At 44.4% G+C, this 18,545-nt stretch overlaps 1 protein-coding gene and 1 non-coding gene across 2 annotated transcripts in view; one reads left to right on the plus strand and one right to left on the minus strand.

Annotated features, from left to right (window-relative positions):
- Positions 1-18,545, minus strand: part of Ccdc192 (coiled-coil domain containing 192) — a 188,716-nt gene that overhangs the window by 50,098 nt on the left and 120,073 nt on the right. Inside the window, exon 6 of the mRNA XM_050120897.1 lies at positions 11,063-11,195. Within this exon, the coding sequence (XP_049976854.1) occupies positions 11,063-11,195 (133 nt within the window). The remainder of the gene's footprint in view (positions 1-11,062; positions 11,196-18,545) is intronic.
- Positions 8,845-8,952, plus strand: LOC126487878 (U6 spliceosomal RNA). The gene has a single exon (XR_007588521.1). It is a non-coding gene; the product is annotated as a U6 spliceosomal RNA (small nuclear RNA).

Here is an 18,545-nt window from a genome sequence, read left to right on the forward strand (position 1 = left end):
TTTTTGTTTAAACAGAAAAAGGGGAAATGATGGAGGTGGGTCTTGTATCTTATCTGTTGATTTCATTGGTTAATAATAAAGAAACTGCCTCGGCCCTCATAGGACAGAAAATTAGGTAGGCGGAGTAGACAGAAGAGAATGCTGGGAAAAAGAAGCTTAGTAAGAGAGTCGCCATAATGCTCCCACGCCAGACAGACGCAGGTTAAGATCCTCCCTGGTAAGCCAGCTCGTGGGCTACGCAGAATATTAGAAATGGGTTAGAACAATATGTAAGAGCTAGCCAATAAGAAACTGGAACTAGCCGGGCCAGGCAGTGTTTGAAAGAATACAGTTTCCGTGTAATTATTTCCGGGCATAAGCTAGCCATGCGGGCGGCCGGGTGCTGGGGACGCAGCCCCGCCGCTCCTATCTCAACACTACCCGTGTATGGGACCTAAGACCCTGTAACTAGCAGATAAAAGCACTTTGAAACCTGTAAACTCAGGCAACCACTAACTACCACCAACACAAAAGCTAAGAAGCCATCAGAGATTTCTCCACTATAGGAAACCTCTGATACCCCCACCAATGTAGCTTGCTGGGAGCAGTGAGAACCCAGAATTTCTTGTAATCCCCTGATCTGAGTGCCTACAGCTGCTCTGAGCATGAGACCTTCAGGAGTTCCTGATGGCAGGAGAGTGGTTTCTGGTGGGTTTGGCTGGGGCTTGTCTATCTCTATATAATCTGCCCCTGAACACAATAAAGGGGGCATTTTTGGGGAATTCAAGGATAACCCGTGTAGCTATCTCTCTGTGTGTGTGTGTCTGTGTATTTTAACCTCCAGCCCCCTTGCCCGAAGTTCGTGAACTGGGTGCCAGTGCACAAAGCACAGACACCGGGGCGCGGTGCGCAGCAGTAGCTGACTTTTATTTTGTTACTAAAACTTTATGAAACAATTTCCATGTTGGAACATAAAATTTGGGGTGACCTAAACCTGTGTTCCAGGGCCGTGATCACTCATATTTGACAAATCAGAATTAACTATCTCTCTCCCCCTTTGAGGCAAACGCTGGGTTTTTGCCTCGCCACCAGTCAGTATTCCAATATGGAGCAGGGAAGGGCTCTTGAGCCCCCACCTCTGCTTACGGAACTGTAGATAGCTGATAACAGTTAGAGAAGGGAGAGTGACTGACCCCACGCCTGGGAGTGTTTGAGTGGCGTAGAGTGGATACAGTGAGTCATAAAAACCCAAAAAGGAGAACATGAAAGGGAGAGAAGTTGTGGGGAAAAGGGAACTGAATATGAGAAAATCACACTAGGTATCTATGAAATTCTTAAACATCTAATTTAAGTTATTCATGCATATGTATGCATGTACACGTAATAAAAAGCATTTGTTTTGTCTCCGAGGACACAGGCATTTCTTCCGTGTACACATATATGTGGTCCACATTTTCTTCCCTACTATCTTTTGCATCCTCTCCTTGGCTTCAGAAGTTTTCTTTTCTTTGATTGTAAATGACAGTTTGTAGTAATCCAAGTTCAGATTGTGGCGAGGGACCCTTCCTTCCTTTAGCTGGCAGACTCCTTTTAAAATTCTCTAGACTGTGGACAGGGCTCCTGCCTTGTTTCTTAGGAATAGGTGTGGAAGGTGTGGCCCCCAGAGCACATCTGGGCCATGCTTTGTGGATCAGTCGACCTCTGGGCCCCAGTGGAGGGAGAGTCCACATGTAGGGCTTCCAGGTAGGCCCAGAAGGTTGCCCTGCTTTGTGGCTGGTGGGTCTGGAAAGACAGAAAGCATTTGCTGAGCAGTGGGAAGGGCTTGTCTTCTAGGTCCTATCTATCCCGATAGCATGGGTTAATACGGGCTCCTGGGCTCAGCGGCACCCTAAACAACTTTCACAACCCCTTTCCTTGTTCTCTTGTCCTTTTTCTCTCAGCCTCCTCTTCCTTCCTGTCCCCTAACCCTCCCCTCTCCTTTCCTCAGCCCCTCTTTTTCTTAAATAATCCCTGTACTGGGTGTGTAGTCCAGAGCCCCACACATATTCGGTGGGTGCTCTATTCCCGAGCTATAGCCCTGTGTTTCCATTTTCTTTATTTCTTGGTATGCACTCTGTGTGACTGCATTTGGTTGGGAAAGTCGAAGGGATAGCATGGTAGTATGATTCAGACAACATGACTTTCAAACCAACACTTCTTTCTAGACCGACACGTATGCACATGGCTAGCTATACATTTAATAACTAGATCAGGGTGCACGTCCAATTCCATCCCAGAAGGTAATACAGAACACTCTTCCACTTGCCACACTGAATCAGGTTTTTGTTTTTGCTTTTTAGATCTTTCATAAATTTGATTTGATGAGTCCATGTCCCCCCCCCACCCCCCAAAAACATCTTCTCTTTAAGCCAACTTTACCCACATGGCCATTATTAATCTCCACCTTCAGTGTCCTATCAGGAAGCTGCAAGTCCCTGAATAAAAAAAAAAAAATCCGGAGACATTCCTGGGCAGCCAAAGAAGAGGACACGCTAATGTTCTCTGCTTTGTCAACAAGAGGTTTAAAGGAGGACAGCTGCCTCAGGTTTGGACAGTTGTTTGCAGCCCCAAAGTGTCTGTACCATCCGTCTGCTGTTATTTAATGAAGGAGTGCCGGACCCTGCTGGGTACATTTCCTGGAAGAAAGCACCTTCCTCCTCTGCCAGCAGCAGCAGCAGCAGCAGCAGCAACAGCAACAGCCTTCCCCAGCACTGCACACAGCACAGCAGGGACTACAGTGAAGTTGGAAGCCTCTTCCATTCCCACGTGCCTTGTCTGACATTTAGCTAATGTTTGCCCTTTTATCCAACCTCTCTGAATATAGAACCCAAGAGACTTTAAAAAAAAAAAGGGAAGAAAAAGGAAATAAAACATTCCTCAGGGATAGACAGAAGGAAGGGAGCACTGTTTCCTGATGATGGTGTACTTCCAAAATTAGTCTCACAAACAAAGAACGGAGGGGACCTTGACATCACCGAATTCCCACAGCGAATGTAGCTACAAATACCGGCCCCCAATCGAGAGCTTTGGAGTGGATCTTCTTACCTTTTGTTCATTAGGAAAAGAAATAGATTTCCAGAATGTTCATAGAGGAAGAGCCTGGATAAACAGCAATGAAACTGATGAGCAGAAAGAGAAGACGAGGTGTTCCTTCCTGACAGGACAGTGAGTGGCTTCTCCTCCCTCCTTTTATGAGATTTAACTGAAGGAAAGCATAGGGGACATGACAGATACGCTTCTCTTCAGACCCGAAGGCTGCCCCTCCCCCTCTTTATCTGACTGCCTTCCCTGGCTCTTGCCCTCTGGTGCAAGGCTCAGGTGCCAACTACAGCAACAGCCTGTTGCCTGGGCCACAGTAATCCAAGCAGCATCAGCGCAGTTTAAGTGTTGCCAATTCCTTCTCTGACATTTCTCTACAGACTCTCAAAAAGAAACCCGGCTAGATAGAAGAGGATACAAAGTAAGGCTTTTTGGTTATAAGCACCACAATCCAATGCTCACCATCTCTAGGAAAATTGAGAGTATCAGTTTAGATCGGCATGTATGCTAGTCAGCACTGAAGGGAACCCTCGGTGAAGGCAAAGGGCTTTGGGGCCGCAGATGAGACACAGGTACCCAAAACTCTTAGACAATCTTCTCAGAGGCCAGGGGCCAACTTCCAGAGTAATTAGCTCTGGGGTTTTTCTGTTTACCCCTGTCAACTGGGCTCAAGATTCCAGGTCCTAGGAAAAGCAAGTGTGACTGGCTAACCTACACGCGAGCTCTCCACAAGGGAAGAGAGGCACCTTGCCTGCCAGTTTCACAAAACCATGGAGAATAGGATAGGAGAGAGGTCCCTCAAGAGAAACCACACTCTGTTAGAGAATGGAGGGGAAAGCTGTTCAGCTCAGGCTGAAACAGCAGATGGTGAACACAGACGGCGAGCCAGGACCACTTGGGAACCGGTTCCTAGCCTATGCCTGCCATAGATGAGGCCAACACCCACAGAGGAACTGGCTGAGCAGTTCCCAGGCTCTTGGCTCAGCCTCCAAGCTTGCTTTGGAGGTTGAAAATTTGTTTCCTGCTCCAACTGATTTTATTTCCGTTTCTGTCACTTGCAGCCAATAAAATCCTGATCTATACCTAGTTTATAGGTTGGTGCTTCTTAGGCCTGGAGGTCTCTGGAGCATCATTTGGAAAAGGAGCGCTATCTTTAATTTTTGCCTAATGGCTGCAGTATTTGATAGAGCAACGCTTGTTTTTTGGGATCTTGTGAAATGGATCGCTAAGCTTCAAGAAAACTCTTGGGGCCAGTGCTGAATCTCCTGGAGATTTCCAAAACCAATGAGAAGGCTTTGGCTTTGGGGCTCAATGGGTTTGTTTGGGGATGAGTTTAGTGGACAGAGGAGACAGCCTATCAGACAGTATCTAAATGAACCCTGTTTCTGTGCGGCACATATTAAACCCCTGAAAAGCCTGTATTGGGAAGCACTTGCTGGATGTTATTGTATCTCTGCTTTCTCAAATTCTCTGCTGTCCAGTGCTGGCTTTTACTGCTCTACATACAAAGGACTCCATTTCAGAGGAGCTTCTGTCCGAGAAAATTCTGTGGCAAGTGTGTGGGGGACTTATGCCTGCTGGGAGAGAAACGTCATTTTTTGCCTTTCCTAAAGTCTTATTTTTTTTTAATTTTTTTAGTCAAGATAAAGACATCCTATGTGGTCACCAGGGATGTAGGCTGCCTAACTATCCTCAGTAGCTTTTAGAGCGAGCCCCTTGGCATCTAATCACACAGGTGTTCAGCAATGCTTCTTGAAAGATTCGCAAATGGTTTACACAGTGAGATCCCAGGGTTGGCCTAGTCATGTTTTGCGCAACTCTAGGTAGACTGGTAAGATGGCATCTTGTGTTCAGAAAGAAGGTTGTCTGGAAGGCTTCTAGTCAAGCCCTTGTTTTCTGGTCTGGGGAACAGCAGCTTTTGGAAAAGGTGTGGAGGAGGATAGAGTGGCATTGCTCCAAATCTCTACACACCGGGCAGTTACTCAAGATGGAGCTTAGTCCAGTATGTTCAAAATGGCCTCTCTCTAAATGCTCTTAATTCTACCAGGTTAAGATTTACTTTATGCCCAATGTTCTTTCTTTGGGAAATATTTGTAGACTTGGTAGGGCTGGTAGTTATTAAACCTTGGAGGTGGTTTTTAAATTGCTATTTGTTTGACTATAATTGAAGTTAAACCACCAGATTATAATAAAGCATAATAATCATTTCAGGGGGGCCTAACGTATAGATTGCATTGGGGGAATGGCCATATCTAGGCTTGGGACATTTTCTTCATCTCCTAGTTCTGTAACTCCCACTTGCAACAGGAGCTTTGATCTGGAAGATGTTTGCAAAAGACAGAGGAACGTTGGAGAGGAAGTTTAGTCTGCAGCACTTGGGGTAAATAAAAGATTCCCCTTCAAACACTTTCACTTAGTTCTGGGGTGGCGGAGAAGCAACTTCTCTCCACTTCCTGAAGGACATAGAAAGAAAAGCAGCAGTTTGACTTTGAAAAGACATGAGGTGATTTTTTTCCAGTGTTGGAAACTGAAATGCTACTTCTATTACAAATCCTCATCCCCCAAATGTGGCTGCCTCTAGGCAGATACTGAATCCTGGCAACGTCTGCACTGGGATATAGCAAAGTCACCTAGAGAATGTCCTTCACTTTGTTGGTTTGGTTTCTTTGTTGTTGTTTGGTTTTGTTTTGTTTATGGAGACAGGATTTCTCTGGGTAGCCCTGGCTATCTTGGAACACTGTAGACCAGACTGGCCTCGAACTCACAGAGATCTGCCTGACTCTGCCTCCTGAGTGCTGGGATTAAAAACAGGCAGCACCACCACCTGGTAAGAAGGTCCTTTAAATGGGAGTAAAGTTAAAAGAAGGCTTAAGAGTTGATACAACTCTCACTTGAGGGGCAGATCCAGGCAAGTAGTACATCATAACAAAAATTAATTAAAAAATTAAAATACAACAAAAACAAAGGAGTATATCCCTTTAAGGAAGCAAGCTTAAAATACACATTCTGGTGAAAGAGAGAAACCTTATATGACATCAAGTAACTGCATCCAATCAGCAACAGGATTGGGTGGGAAAGGTGTTTTGCAAAGTAACCTAGGTGAAAATTGGTAAAGCTCACACCTACATGCATTTCCAGGGAGGGTTAGATATGAGGGTGCTAACTGAATCCATGGTTCAACCTATGGCTGCAATCCAGTTGGAACAGACCGTTAGACCCTAGAAGTGGAAACTGTAGAAGGAGTGGCCTGGTTTGAAAAACTAGGTCACTGGGAGTGACTTTGAGGGCTGACTTGGCCTGGCCACTCCCTTCTTTGCTTTGCTTCCTGTCCGCCAACCAGTGAACAGCCGTGAGACAAGATTCTGCCACCATGATGTTTCTACCACAGGCTGAGAAACCAAGGATCCAAATGTGGCTAAGTCTTTGGAGACTGAGAGCTGAAACAAAACTTTCCCAAAAGTTATACTGTCAGATATTTTCATCACGTTGACTTCTTCTTCACCAGTGAGTACGCCTTCTGTCTTCCTAAGGCAAAGAGGGAGGAAGGCTCGATTCCCACAGACTGCGATTTAAAGAGTAGACTCCCTCAGACTTTGAAAAACCTAGCACTCTGGGACTCCGGCGCTACTGACAGGCAACAAAGCTGTCAGCACTTCAGGAGCAGGCTCTGGAAACGACAGAAGGAATTTGCTTTGGGTTGTGACTATGTGCACAAAATAAAACCAGCAAAGACTAGGGCTGTGAGAAGCCCGCTGGGCTAGGTTTCTCTCTCCTCTCTCTCTCTCTCTCTGTTTCTCTCTCTCTCTCTTTTAAGCAAGGGTGTTTTATTCTCAGCTGAACTCCTGTGTATGAAGAAAAACAGTTTGGTGTCTCACTGTTCTCTCAAGTCAAGCATAAATATGCCTAAGATATTCCTAATATTCTGGGACATTCCCTGATCAGAAGGTCCAAAAGGTGACCTGGTTGCTTAGAAAAAAAAAAAAAAAAGCAAACAAGGGGAGAAATGGCGTTATTTGGATAGCGGAGATGTCTGTTTTATTTGGAAATAGTCCATTAATCTGTTAGACTTGTAAGGATGGGTTTGTCTCTAACTGAGAAGTCGTGCCGTGGTAGTCCAGTGACACGAACTGTTACAAATAACACTTTCCCTTCCCTCAGTGGGAATTGTTATCAAAAGCAGGCCACTGTTGAGGGTGGCCACCCCATCACTGACAGGGGCTGGAAGGGGACACCTTTCCCCAAACTGTTTGCTACATCTCCAATGGGGTCTGAAATACAACTGGATAGTTGTTTCTTGGACCATAAAGGCCTCCTGCTCATTAATTTAAAAAAAAAAAAAAAACTACCTTTAAAGTATAAATGTCCCAGGGATGGATGACTCAGTAAGTATTTCATTCTATTTTAACTTGACCACTGGCTGATAGTGCATCGATACTGGGCTGTCTTTCTCCACTCCAGTAAGGCATAGCCCCTCCTTACATCCAGCTCTATGCTTTCCAGGGACAGCTGCCAGGCAGAGGACTCTTTCTCTTCCCACTTGCTTTTCCTCTACCCTGCCACCCAGTGGAATGTGCCTGACCCTAAGCTAATTCATCCATCATCCCGCAGCCCAGGCCACACAGGGTTATCAGCGACGGGTATCCCAACTGAAGCCAGATAGCCTTCTCCTCAACTAGAACTGCTAGGGAAATGTTTGCTTTCTTCTTATCAGAGGTGATAAGTGCAGATCTTCCCGCTGCTTACAGTCAGCTTCTACCCTCTACTGACATCTAACTTAAGACCTAGAAGACCCAGTGCAGAAAGAAGCAGAGATGAATGATAAAGGGTGCCCTGAGGGTACCGGAGACTCCACTTCTTTAGCTGATACTCTTCTCTTTCTTGAGTTGTTTCCAAGAATCACAGATCATTCTTTCTCCTTAAGCTCTTATTCCCAGGGCATCTGTCACTTGGTCTGAGAACCCCAAATAAACATTTTACAAAAAACACCCCAAGAAAACTGGGGAGGACATAGTAGTGTGAGTCTAAAAATGTGTGTGTGCATGTGTGGGTGTGTATGTGTGTGTGTGTGAGAGAGAGAGAGAGAGAGAGAGAGAGAGAGAGAGAGAGAGAGACAGAGACAGAGACAGAGACAGAGAGAGAGAATTAATTTCTTACACATAAACCACTGTGTACTAAGCGTTCCTGGATATCCTTTCACACGATGTTGAAGAGATTCTGAGGCATGGCAAGGTGACCAGATGTTTGGGAATGCCAAGTAATATTAGTCTGGGACTACCATGAACTTGACAATTCTTCTCTTAGACTGTGGAGTTCAGGGTAAGGCTTCACAGTAGGAACTGACTGATGAGTTAGAACATGCAAATATTGACTTAAGAAGGAGTGGAGAGGTGGCTCTGGGGTTAAGAGCACTTACTGAGCTTCCAGGGAACCTGGGTTTGATCAGGTTTGGTTCCCAGCACCCATATGGCAGCTCACAACAGCCTAGAATTACAGTTCGAGGGGATCAGGCACCTGCAGGTTCCCAAAGATATGTGGTACATACATTCATACAGGCTCACACACATCCACATAAATACAATAGATCAATCTAAAGAAAAGAATCGGAGATAGTTCAGTGATTCAGGTTCCTCACCAAATAAGACAAGCAACTTGCCCGACCACAATAGGCTTACGATGGCTGCTAAATTTTATTTAATTTTTTATCAGTGTATCAAATTAAAAGGGTTACCTTTTTATCCCCTTCCTTTCAATATTATTAAAATTTTGACTTATCGGAATATCCAAGAGGCACTCACTTCAGAAGCATGCAGACTAAAACTGGAACTGTACATGGAAGATTAGCATGGCCCCTGAATGGGGATGATATGCCAAGTTCATGAAAGACCCCATATTCTTAAAAAAAAAAAAAAAAGTGCTTTGTTTGAAAATGTCATCATGATGTCTAACAACTTAGATGCTAATTAAAAACAAATAATTAAAAATAAACTATCCAAGAACCCAATTTATTACTAAAGGACACAAAGTACCATTTTAACCAAAATGGAAAAATTTGTCAGTAGACAGCTTACAGTAACACTTTGGCAATAGGTTTTACCAAGCAGCTTAAAGGTGGCAAGGTTTTGTCAAGTGAGATGGAGCCATTCCTCCTGTGTTCTACAATGACTGATGGCTTCTTCTACATGACCATTGGAACTCTGGGACAATGTCCAGTAAAGACTGTTAAGCTGACAACATTCTCTAAAGGATTTTTTAAGAACGTGTGTTGGTCAAAAGACAATTTAAAAGACTTCTTTCTCTGCTATTTTGATGAAAAAGAAAGTAGCTGCCCTTTGACATGTGTTCCAAGGTGACGTTGTGACATATCAGTTGTATTCTGGGAAATTCATGTTCAGAATTGAAACTGAAAACCAGCCAGGAGGTAGTGGTCCACACCTTTAATCCCAGCATTCCTAAGGCAGAGTTAGTAGGGTCTCTCAGTTCAAGGACACAGAGAAATCCTGTCTGGAAAAACCAAAAAATAGAAAACCAAATGCATAACAAAAGCTTTACCACGCAGTGGGGATGCTGGGAGTGTCCCTTTTGTGAAGCTGCCACGTCGCCCACTGCTTCCTCCTCCCTTTGTTCCCAAGCTGCTCCTCTTTTTCCAGAATTAATTATGAGTAAGAAAGGAAGCCAGAGTAAGAGCAATGACATGCTCCTGGCCTGGCATGGAGGGCACACAGCAAATAAAGACCCCTGGGGACCAGAGCTTAGCCTGAGATCCAGGGTCAGGAAAGAGCAGCTGTATACCAGTGAGAAAATGGTCTTGGTCTGTCAAAGCCAAGAAGTGCACCTGCTTTAGTAAACGATGCTACCTCCCCAAGACTGCTTGTTCCTTTCTAACCCAGGGCTGAGTTAGTCACCCTCTCTGACCTTCTTTTGCTCTACTGGAGTCTAGCTATACACTTGACCGTTGTTCTGAGAAGAAACATACATGGACTTCTCGGTAAACAGCTTAGCACAAACTATTGAATATTACCTTCAATTATTGCCAGTGAAGACAACTTGAGGGGTTTTATTTTGTTTCTCCCCCTCTGGTGTGTTTATAGCTTCTGTAGTTGTTCTTTTTTTTTTTTTTTTTTTTTCTTTTTCTAAGTCAATGTAAAGCCAAGCATGGTCGTCCATGCCTCCTTCATAGCATCTAAAGGCTCAAAAGTTCAAAGCTAACTTGGGCTTTGTAATGAGACTCCCCCCATTCCAGATATCACCACCACAAAACCCTTTACCAGTGAATGTAGAAGGACCTGAATTTGGAGCTTGGCCACCCACATAAAAAGCTGAGCCAAGTGGCACACGTCTATAACTCCTCCAACTTGCCTGGCCAGGCAGCGTAGCTGAAACTGTGACTTTGGTTTCAGTGAGAGACCCTGCCTCAAAAAACAAGGAGGGAAGCAATAGAGAAAAGCTCTTGAGATCAACCCTTGGCTGTCAAATGAACCTGTACAGATACATACGCCCACACATCTATATAGCTGTTAAGACTGTTCCAAATTACCCAAGATTTCATTCCCAAGTACCATTCCCTGTTGTTTCTGGCTTCATTTGTCAGCTGACAAGAAAAGAATGTCTTCATTTCTTGTGCCCTCTTGGCCTACCGGCACTGCTGGTCCTACTCTAGAGTCCAAGGCCTTGAAGTGCCCTGTCCTTCTCATGCTCTGCCCTTCCCTCTCTGCCACCCAGTTTAGCCAGTGACATTTCTCAGATGCTTGTCAGCCCAGCTCTCCGCGTACAGAGACATCCCCTCTGCAACCGCTGATTCATTAGCTCTGTCAAAAGGGCAAAAGAAATCCAGCCTGGAGTTCACAGATCCTGGGCTCACGTGTTGTCTAACCGAGCCAGACCAGCATCTAGGCCAGGACGCTACCAGGCACAGGGACCTAGCATTTGGTTTTGCTGCCATTCGATCTGCACGCATCACCCAGAGAGAGGAGCCAATGTGCGCTTGTCGCGGGGTAATGATACTGACCTCTCGGGCAAGGCCTTCCTTCACAGAGTGTCTTTATCTTCTCATTGAGTTCCAGGACAGTAATGGCAGCCTCTTGCTTAGCTATTGCCAGGTCAGTCTGTAGCTTTTTCACTGCCTTTTTGTGCTTTAGTTTCTTAGGGATAAAAAATAAGAATTTCCTGTCACTGGAGATGGCAGATGCGTCAAAGAAATAAAAGGAATTAATGGCGTCTGGGCAAGCATTGCTTCTGAAGTCCCGATTAGTGGAAACACTTCCTTGATCTGAACCCACTTTCTCCATCAACAGCTCTCTTTACTTTCTGGAGGGGGAGGGGTTCATCTGGCTCTATAACCTACCTGTGGTTTGGATGCTTTGAATAGAAGGCAATTAGAAATAATGCTAGTTGTCATTTCGCATTTACTACCAGGATGCTAATGCCTCTGAGTATCAGGTTTCTATCCCAACCTGTAGGCAGATTCATGAGAGATAACCAGAGCCCTCATTAGGAGTCTTCTCTCCTCTGACATTTGAATTTTATCTGCATTCAAATAAACTCTGGAATGCATGTGGCTACCAGGAAGAGCAGAAATGTAGACGTTTGCAGATACTTATTGTGGCCTGTGTAGAGGGAACATGGTCAGGTCTACACCTTCCTGGGAACTCTACTGGGAAGTGTTTACACAACGGAAGGATTCACAACGAGCCTTTATGGATCTCAAGGTGGATTTGATTTGTCAGAAGTGGCCTCATCTGCAGAGTTGGAGCCAGTTTGTTAGAACAAGTGCCATTTTCGCACTTTCGTGTTGCTTTTGGGTAGCTGCCTTCCCCCTGGAGAGCTCCCCTTGCCAAGTCTTTGTGGCTGATAATTAAGAAGCCCAGAGAATGAACAAAAAACAGTTCTTGTCAGACACAAATCTTGAGATATGGAAAGGAATGCTCACCAGGAAAGAACCTACTCTTGTCTGGCCTCTGAAGGGTGTGCACTCAGGCGCCAGGGAGTCAGCCTCTTGGTGTAAAAAGCAGTGAGCTCAGCTAGTGGAACACAGGGTTAGAGAGACACAGCTTTCAGGTTCTAAAGATGGGTGACGAGGTAAGGGATGCAGCTCAGTGGGAAAGCAGACACATGAACGCAAGGGTTCCCTAGCTAGCATGGAAAAGCAAAATCAAGAGTAGATTACCAAGCTTGGCACGGTCCCCCATGCCTACAACCCCAGCAATCCCTGGGAAATGAAGGGAGGGGCAGCAACAGGGTCAAGGTTATTCTTAGCTACACAGCAGAGATCAAAGCTGAGGTGGAGCTACAGGAGACCATCACTTGAAAAATCAAAAACAGAGAGGGACTGCTTTTGAGACTTGACACACGATGCGAACACCACAAAATCTTAACTAACAGCATCACGATGGCTGAAGGCAAAAGAACACTCAAAGGAATGGTAGGTAGCAAAGGGGCCTTTCTCCAGAGAATCGGAGAGCTGGCAAATGGCAGGGCTTGCCCTTGGCGGTCCACGGCCCAGGCACCCTGACTTCACAGCAGCCTTCCTCATCTCATTAACGACACACTCCCTAGTTATCAGGAACTGCACTGGGCTGGCTGGCTGCTGAAATCAAGACCAGTCCAGCCCTGTAGTTTCTCCCCTTCTTCTGAGTGTCCAGTCACTAAAACCATTCATGATTCACCTTGGGAAACAGATTGGTTCCGGAAGAGACTGCGCTGAGCAGGGAGAGTCAGAAACGTGCTCACAGTCAGTTGTTAAATTGTCAGGCAGATGGCTCTCTCCTCTCAGGAGCTAGCTTGAGCCAGTTTGTCCCTAAAGACCTTGTCCACCCCAAGCCCGCAGCAAGGTGTCTGGGGGCGGGGGCGCTGGGTTTTTGCTCCTTTCCCTGTTGCTATCTCAAGAGTATTCGGGTTTTCACCATGCCTTTACAGCTTAGAACACTGGAGACAGAAGAAAATGGACACGAACACTGAAGAAGGGGGATGACGAAGAGATGTCCAACAAGAGGGGAAAAGAAGAGAAACGATGGAAAAGAAGAAGAAACACTAATAAAGAGGGGCGTGGCAAAGTACCGAGGACAAGATGGGCCTACCGGGTCAGCCCCACTGACATGCGCAGAACAGCAGAGCGAGTGATGAACTGGGAGAGAACCGACAGGAGACACACCGAGGGGCAGAGTGAGAGCTCTGGATTTGTTACTGTGACAAGGCTCCAGTCCCTCTGGATGCTTAGGGTTAAAAAAAATTTATTGAGGATGAATTAAGAATTGAGAATTTAACTTTCCTCATGATTCTTTTTTTTTTTTTTTAAACTTTTCCTTTTTCTGAAACAAGGCTTTGTTGTGTATCCCAGGGTGGCTTCAAACTCGAGATCTTACTTTCTTTATAGATGTGTGAACAATGAAAATTCTTAATAGTCTATATTCACTTTCTTAAGCCACGTTAAAACTGTTTAAAGGTAAGTATTTTTCTAGAAACTCTTCTTAAAGTAGGCATTGCTCATAGGTAAACAAAAATCATAAACAAAGGCAACCTGTGAGAGTTGGTGAACTATAACAGGAGCTGACATGATATTCCACTGTTAGAAAAGTCACACTGGTATTTTGACAAGGCTGCAGAACGCAGGAACCCAAGGTGTAGACAAAGTGCCTCTCAATAGCAACTCAGACTTCCAACCTTCCCCCCCTCCCCCTTGGTTTTAGTTTCATTTCTTGGTGTTTGAATTCAGATCCTTGAATGCACTAAGAAAGCATCCACCTCTAAGCTCTGCCCCCAACCCCTCAACTATTCATTCAAAATATTTTACTTTAACAATATACAACTTTAAGACGATATTGTTTTCCTCTTCTGGAGGTTACGTGTCAACCTTTTCATATTATTATAACATTTGTCTGCTCGCCGTATGACCTAATAGGGAAGTTGAGGCTGTTTTGTTTGGAGACAGCGGTATCCAAGGGCAGTCATGACAGTTGACTCCAGCTATCGGAGGGACTATTGGAGGGGAGAGGAAGTTGAGTCAAACCGTGCTGTTCTAGAGATACCATGAAGAACAATGGGGAGAAAACATGAGGAGGCAGGTCTTGGCAGGACATGAGAAAACACTCCCCAACAATCAGAGCTGCCTCTATAATAAGATAGGATGGGTCCTGGCGAGGACCTGCCGCCCTGGGAATGATCAAGTAGAGGCAGGAGGAACATCCCCAGGCAGGCCCGCCGTAACTCTGGAAGCTGGGTCAAGAGGTATTTCTGGGTTTGGCTCACCCCCCAGTTCTTTCCTTCTCTGGCCCCTCCTACTCACAGAAAGGGCACAGGGCAGATAGGAAGAGCCCAGCCTCTGAAGCCTGGGGCGCTATTAGAGTTGCCAGGGACATTTTAAAGCCGGATTCTGGTTATTTGTGAGAAACTGGTTAAGAAGGCCTGAGCTTCTTTTAGAGTGTGAGGATGATGTGACTCAAAACACTAATTTTGTTATTTAGCTACAGAAACAAAGGTTAGGGGAAGTTAAATTTACAATAAAAATTGAACAATAACAACCACCAAAAAAAAAAAAATCTAGATTGGTTGTCTAGGTTTCTATGGTAAGGTTTTGGTTAATTTCGACAGTATTTAGAATAGTTTAACATCCTCGTCTTTTTTTCTCCATCTCCAGACAGAATGGCCGTGTGTTACTAATTCATAGATTTAACGAAGCCCTTTGGGCAATTTGAAATATTCAGTTTGCCAATGTGTTTTATTAGTCAGGGACATCAGATGATTTCAACAATGATAATATTTTCCTTTGCTTTTCTTGGCATTCACTTGCCAGGCAACCCAAGTTTTGTACTTGAATCTGATGGAGTCTGTTGTGGTCTCCCTAGTAACCAGGGACTCTCTTTAGTCATCACCAAAAGCATAGGAAGGCTTCTATTCCTTGGAGCTAAATCCCTATTACTTTCCTGCTTTCCTATTTCTCCCAAAGGCTGGAAAGAGGGAGGAAATCGTGCCTTTGTGCAATGTTTTGAAAAGGAAATATTTATCTGCATCATATTGCTGAATGGCTTGCCTTATAATAAGTCAAGAAATAGCTGGGGAATTACTTATAGGGGAGTTTCGACACAGAGCTGTCAGTGGTATTGTCAATTTCTGGGGGTTTTTACATCCTTTGAATCAAGGCCTTGTACTATGCAGCTGGGCCTTGTCACTTAATGGTCATGAGAAACTGGGCCGGCCACATGTCATTGGCAAGCTGCATCCCTACTGTGGTGATCAAATGACATAGTGTGTAGATGTGCACCCTACTCTATGTTTGCAGTAATGTGTTTTTATCATTGTCCCTTGAGACATGTAGGACACATGTTCACCCTTCACGAACATATGACCACATCTTTGTAAAAGATGTCTTTTTCTTCCATTGTAACAAGTGAATCTGTCCTTATTTGGAAGTAAGACTTTCCTCTTTATAATTTTCTGCATGGTTGCCTTGATTTCCTTATGGCCAGACAAAATTTAACTTAAATGCCCTGAAAATAGACATGTGAATAACTTGATCCCTCTTCAGCCAGTGCTGGCCCGATGCCAGGGTGAAGTCGGTGGCTGCCTGTGTGAAAGAGGCTGAGGAGTGTTCTAAGGGTCTAGTCCATATTCCCAGGGCAACACTCTTGTCTCTATGACAACAAATATTTCCCCCATGTCTGAAACCTGCCCGGCTCATTCCACTTCATTTCTCACATCCCAAAGATGAAAGTGTTATCTACAGTTGACCACTAATAACATGCTCACTGCCAAGGGTGTAGGACGGAATTGGATTTGAATGCAGGGCCACATTTCTCTTCTCACTCCTTTCTCAGTCAATGATGGAGGAAGGTCATTGGTTAAAAAATAAAGAAACTGCTTGGACCTCAGGTTAGAACATAGGTGGGTGGAGTAAACAGAACAGAATGCTGGGAGGAAGAGGAAGTGAGGTAAGATGCCTCAGAAAGACGCATGAAGCAAGCTGCCAGGTCAGACATGCTGAATCTCTCCCAGTAAGACTGATGATACACAGATTATTAGAGATGGATTGATCAGGATATGAGAATTAGCCTGTAAGGGCTAGAGTTAATGGTTCAAGCAGTGTTTAAAAGAATACAGTTTGTGTGTTGTTATTTCGGGGCATAAGCTAGCCAAGCAGCCAGGAGCCGGGCTGTGGGAAGAGGCCCGCAGCTCCCACAACAAGTCAATAAAGCAGTAAAAGTATAGTAGCGCTTGGCTTAAAAGTCAACTGTGCCTCTTCTCGTGTGTCTTTACTCATCACGGCCCCAGGAAACCATCTCAAAGTCTAGGGATAGCAGCCATGTACCCTGTGTATGGTTCTTCCCAACCCATGTAGGCCGTGTTTAGGGACTCTTTATGCCTCCTTGCAAACATGCCCTCCAGTATGGTGATAATTTCATTTGTATTTTAATAAATAAAGCTTGCCTGGAGTTCAGAGAGTCAAACAACCACACTGGTCAGCCTTAAAGAGCAGGCAGTGGGGACACACAGCTTTAATCCCAGTAGCCACACAAGTTGGCCATAGAAACAGGGCAGTAGTGGTTTACATCTTGAATCCCAGCACTATGGAGGAATATAATATGGGAGGAGACTCTTAAACACAGTCTCTCATTCTGAGATTCCTGGAGGCAGGATCTCTATTTCAGACTGAGGTAGAAGAAAGAGCCAGTAGCTGGCTGTTTTGCTTTTCTGACTTTCAGGTTGAAGCCCGATTTCTGTCTCTGAGTTCTTGTTAATCGTGCTACACTCCAGCCCTTAACCCACATCCCCACTGCTCATTGCTGAAACCTACTTGTCACTCAATTCATGTCTCTCCAGGTAGATGAGATAGCTGTGCTGTTGAAGTACTAAGAAGGATTTGAAGCAAGGTCCTTCATGATTTTTTTCAACTGCAATGGAGGTATTGTTAGATAATAGTGTCATTAATATTTTTATAAGTTAATTAAATGTAATTTAACAGACATATATAAATCAGTGGCTTTGAAGTAGTATGGGGAGGCATTTATAAGGTGGCTGCTGTGGTCACTCCTAGAGAACCTAGAAATTAAATGAAATATTTAATAAACCCAGCTAATAGCAATGCAGGCAAGTTGTTAATTTCTCTCTGTTGCTCAGGGGGTTATCATCACCTTTATTTACTTAGTTATTTGTTTGTTGGCAGGCAAACAGCATGTATTTCTGAGTCAAATGGCATGCTAGAGAAGGTTAATCCAACGAAACTTTCCTACAAAGCATTTCAAAGTGAAAACACAAATAAAAGCTGATTAGTCTTGCTCCATTTGGTCAGGTATCAAGGAAGAGTTGATACTCAAAGTCTTAGGGCTCAGCAAGGCTGTCACCGTGCATCTAGGCCTGTATGAACTCTGGTAGATGCCAAGAGAGCCAGATTCAAAAACCCAAACCAACATTTGTTTCTAGCTCTTTCCATACCCCTACCTCCCATTCTGTTACTTTTACTCATCTCATTTGATAGCAGGAAATCTACTCAGTGCATTTTAATTGCTCCCCGAACTTAGTAAGGCTAAGATTTCCAGGGGCAAAGCCATGTTAAGAATTCTGCAAACACCTGATCTGTGCAGATGAGGAAGGGCTGCCCTATAGTAAGAACCAGGTTGCAATTCTTTTTCTTTGTGAGAAAAACAACTATTAGAGACATGAGAGGATTTCCAGTAGATATCTTAGCTTCCAGAATCCCAATATAAGTGTCCGTTTAATAGAAATTACAGATGAATAGAAACCAAAGCAGTATTGTGCACTTTGGAGAGCATTTCCATGGCAAGGGAATATTTTCTAACCAAAGAATTGTATTAAATCTTTGCACTAAAGACAATAAGCTGCCGTTCCCTTCCTGTGGCATGCAGCCATTGCCGGGAATTTTCTAGAGAGAAATGAACATGTATTGACCCTTTGCAGCACACCAGACATAGCTTGTGGAATTTCATATTCATTGACTCATTTCATATTTATAGCCACCCAGTGAAATTAGACTATTGTTATTCTCATTTTAGACACGAGTATTGAGTCACAGAGAGGTTAAAGTAGGTTGCTCCAAGTGTGCAGATCCAAATGCATGTGGACAATTTACACTCTCCTGTCTATCACTAGGGAAAACTGGGACACAGTCCTCTGAGTTGTGCCTAGCATGGAACATTTCACAGTCTACACCTTTCTAATGGGAATGGAAGTGGTGTGTAGCTCCTGACTGTAGAATTCTGACACTGTGAACTTGACCTGAGAGTAAGACCTAGGAAGTCATATTGGACCCTCAAATCCTAGAATAACATAGACTTGGACTTTTCAGAGCCAGAGGGCCTGACTTTTCATCTCTGTCCCTCTGCTTTGCCAGTTTTATATTGCTTTCTGGCCAGAAGAGCTTAAGAGCAATTGAATAGGTATATGATTGGCACTCAGAGCTGTACCTAAAATCCCTCGAGTCTATGGCTCCAGTATCAGAAACAGTGGGACTTCAGGTGGTTAGCCTGCTCTTAAAGCATTTT

This window comes from Alexandromys fortis, unplaced genomic scaffold (genome assembly GCF_014885135.2).
Source record: "Alexandromys fortis isolate MF-2015 unplaced genomic scaffold, M_Fortis_MF-2015_v1.1 scaffold_181, whole genome shotgun sequence".
NCBI lineage: Eukaryota > Metazoa > Chordata > Mammalia > Rodentia > Cricetidae > Alexandromys > Alexandromys fortis.